This window comes from Trichechus manatus, unplaced genomic scaffold (assembly GCF_000243295.1).
Source record: "Trichechus manatus latirostris isolate Lorelei unplaced genomic scaffold, TriManLat1.0 scaffold00008, whole genome shotgun sequence".
In the NCBI taxonomy this organism is placed as follows: domain Eukaryota; kingdom Metazoa; phylum Chordata; class Mammalia; order Sirenia; family Trichechidae; genus Trichechus; species Trichechus manatus.
Genome location: NW_004443944.1, coordinates 5,360,547 through 5,362,676, shown reverse-complemented (window position 1 = coordinate 5,362,676; position 2,130 = coordinate 5,360,547). Strand labels below are relative to the sequence as shown.

Below are 2,130 nucleotides of genomic sequence, written 5' to 3'. Positions count from 1 at the left end.
AGCGCTCAGAGCGCCCAGGGCGCTCCTGCCGTGTCACCCAGAACCCCACCCACCGTGCCTCTGCCGGCCCTCGTAACACCTGTGGAGCAAGGCGGGGAGATGTGACCCGAGTCCCCTAAAGATCCGCTTTCCAAGGGCTTTGAGGGGCTTCCACTTGCCATCCAGGCCTTCCTGGGGCGCTTCTGCCTGCCCTTCCTTAGGGGCACCTGGCCCCCTGTTCAGTGCAAGCTGGCTACGTCCCACGCAGCTCACTGTGTAAAGTGTGTGAAGCAAAGTGGTCCCCCACACTGGCCTTTTAAATCCCCACGGCCTAATCTCACCTGGGTGGAGGGGTGCCAGCAGAGACACACACACACTCATCTCTAGCACACACACCGCCTTAATTACGGCTCCTCTGAGCATGCTGCCGGGAGCTGCACAGCGCCTTTCAGATGTGTGGGCCCACATGCAGGGACACTGTCCAGCACGCGGCCCGTGTGAAGCCCCTGTCTGCCTCTTGTCTCTCCCCTTCTGATCCTAGCTCTGGCAGGCTGCTCTCAGCACGCTCAACCCCAACCCCACCGACAGCTGTCCCCTGTACCTCAACTGTGCCACCGTGGCCGCCCTGCCCTCCAGGGTGAGTCGGCACAACAGCCCCTCGGCCGCACACTTCGTCACCAGGCTGGTACGGACCTGCCTGCCCCCGGGGACCCATCGGCGCATTCTGGTGAGTGCCCGCTTGGCCTGTGTGTGCCACTGGCCGTGGTGACAGAGGTGGCAGGGCAGCAAGCATGTGTCTTGTGTACCTCCAAGGCCTGTCTCCTCCACGGTGGACTGTACAGCTGCAACCTCAGATACTGTCACCCCTGCAGGGAAACTCAGGTCTGGAGAGCAGATGATTGACCCCAGGTCTGAGACCCTGACTCAGATTTCCTCAGCCCCTGCCTAGTGTTCATCCCTCGAGGTCCCCTTTTGGCCTTATAAGGCCGGAAATACATCTGGTGGCCGTTTTCTTTGTCATCCACGAGATGGTGTCCCTGGTTGTTCTGTGGTTCCAGGCAGGCACCTGAGGGGTGGGCTGACTTCATGCGTTTGTGGGACGCCTGCCCAGGCCTGACCCACGCTCCCCAGCCCCGCTGTGGCGGGTTTGCCTCCTGTTGGGCCGCAGTCACAGCCCGGCTTCTGCCCCTGTGCCGCAGATGGTGTGTGAGAGGTCTGATGTCTTTGCCTCGGCCTGCGCCCTGGCCCGGGCCTTCCCGCTGTTCACCCACCGCTCGGGTGCCGCCCGGCGCACGGAGAAGAAGACCGTCACGGTGGAGTTCTTCCTGGTGGGACAAGACAACGGGCCCGTGGAGGTGTCCACTCTGCAAGTGGGTGTCCCTGGGCCTCTCCCTTCCCTCACCCCTGTCCACCCGTCGTCCCTTCCGCAGGCCTGTGGCCTCTCCTGCCTCCCCTGGTGGCGTGGACTGGGGGATGTGTTGTAATGCTCAGCTGGACTTGGCAGGTGGCGCGGGGCCCAGTGCACACTGGGTACGCACGCAGCGGTGGACAGGACAAGTGAATGAATGATGCTGCTTTGTGATGAGGAAGCTGGGGTGTGGCGAGGTGGGGCGCCCCCTCAGAGCTGCCCTTTTCCCTCTCCGTGCCTGGCTGGGGCTGCGACAGGAAGCCTCCAGGCCTCCTGGGAGACAGTCTTCTCCAGTCAGAGAAGGACAGTGGGTCTGTGGTCCTGGAGGGGACTTCATCCCCATGGGGAGCCGGTGACGAGGGGCGTCCCTACCTGCTGGGGCACCCGGCGCGTTTCATATCTGAGCTGTCAGGTCCCTGTCTCTGTTTTTGAGGGTTGAGTGGCATTACCTCGGGCAGGAGAGGCCCTCTTGCGACCAGACCAGGGTGCGCGGGGCCCCCAGCCTGAGCTGGGAGAGGCGATGATGAACTTGGCCCTGCGTGTGCTCCTGTTACAGCCACGTGGCTCTCCCTTCAACACTGCTCCTTCCTGGGAGCTGGGGGCAACGAGAGTGACTGCTGAGCTCTGACTGAGCTCCGGTGAGGGGCCGGGGCTCAGACCCAGCAGGAGTGCGGCGGAGCAGGGTGAGGGGCTCAGACCCAGCAGGAGTGTGGCGGAGCAGGGTGAGGGGCTCAGACCCAGCA

The 2,130-nt window shown here is 63.5% G+C and overlaps 1 protein-coding gene across 1 annotated transcript in view; it reads left to right on the top strand.

The window, feature by feature from the left end:
• The window catches only part of NPEPL1 (aminopeptidase like 1), an 18,617-nt gene that overhangs the window by 2,148 nt on the left and 14,339 nt on the right, over window positions 1–2,130 (top strand). The window contains exons 2-3 of the mRNA XM_023741427.1: window positions 521–706; window positions 1,179–1,349. Coding sequence (XP_023597195.1) covers window positions 521–706; window positions 1,179–1,349 — 357 coding nt within the window. The remainder of the gene's footprint in view (window positions 1–520; window positions 707–1,178; window positions 1,350–2,130) is intronic.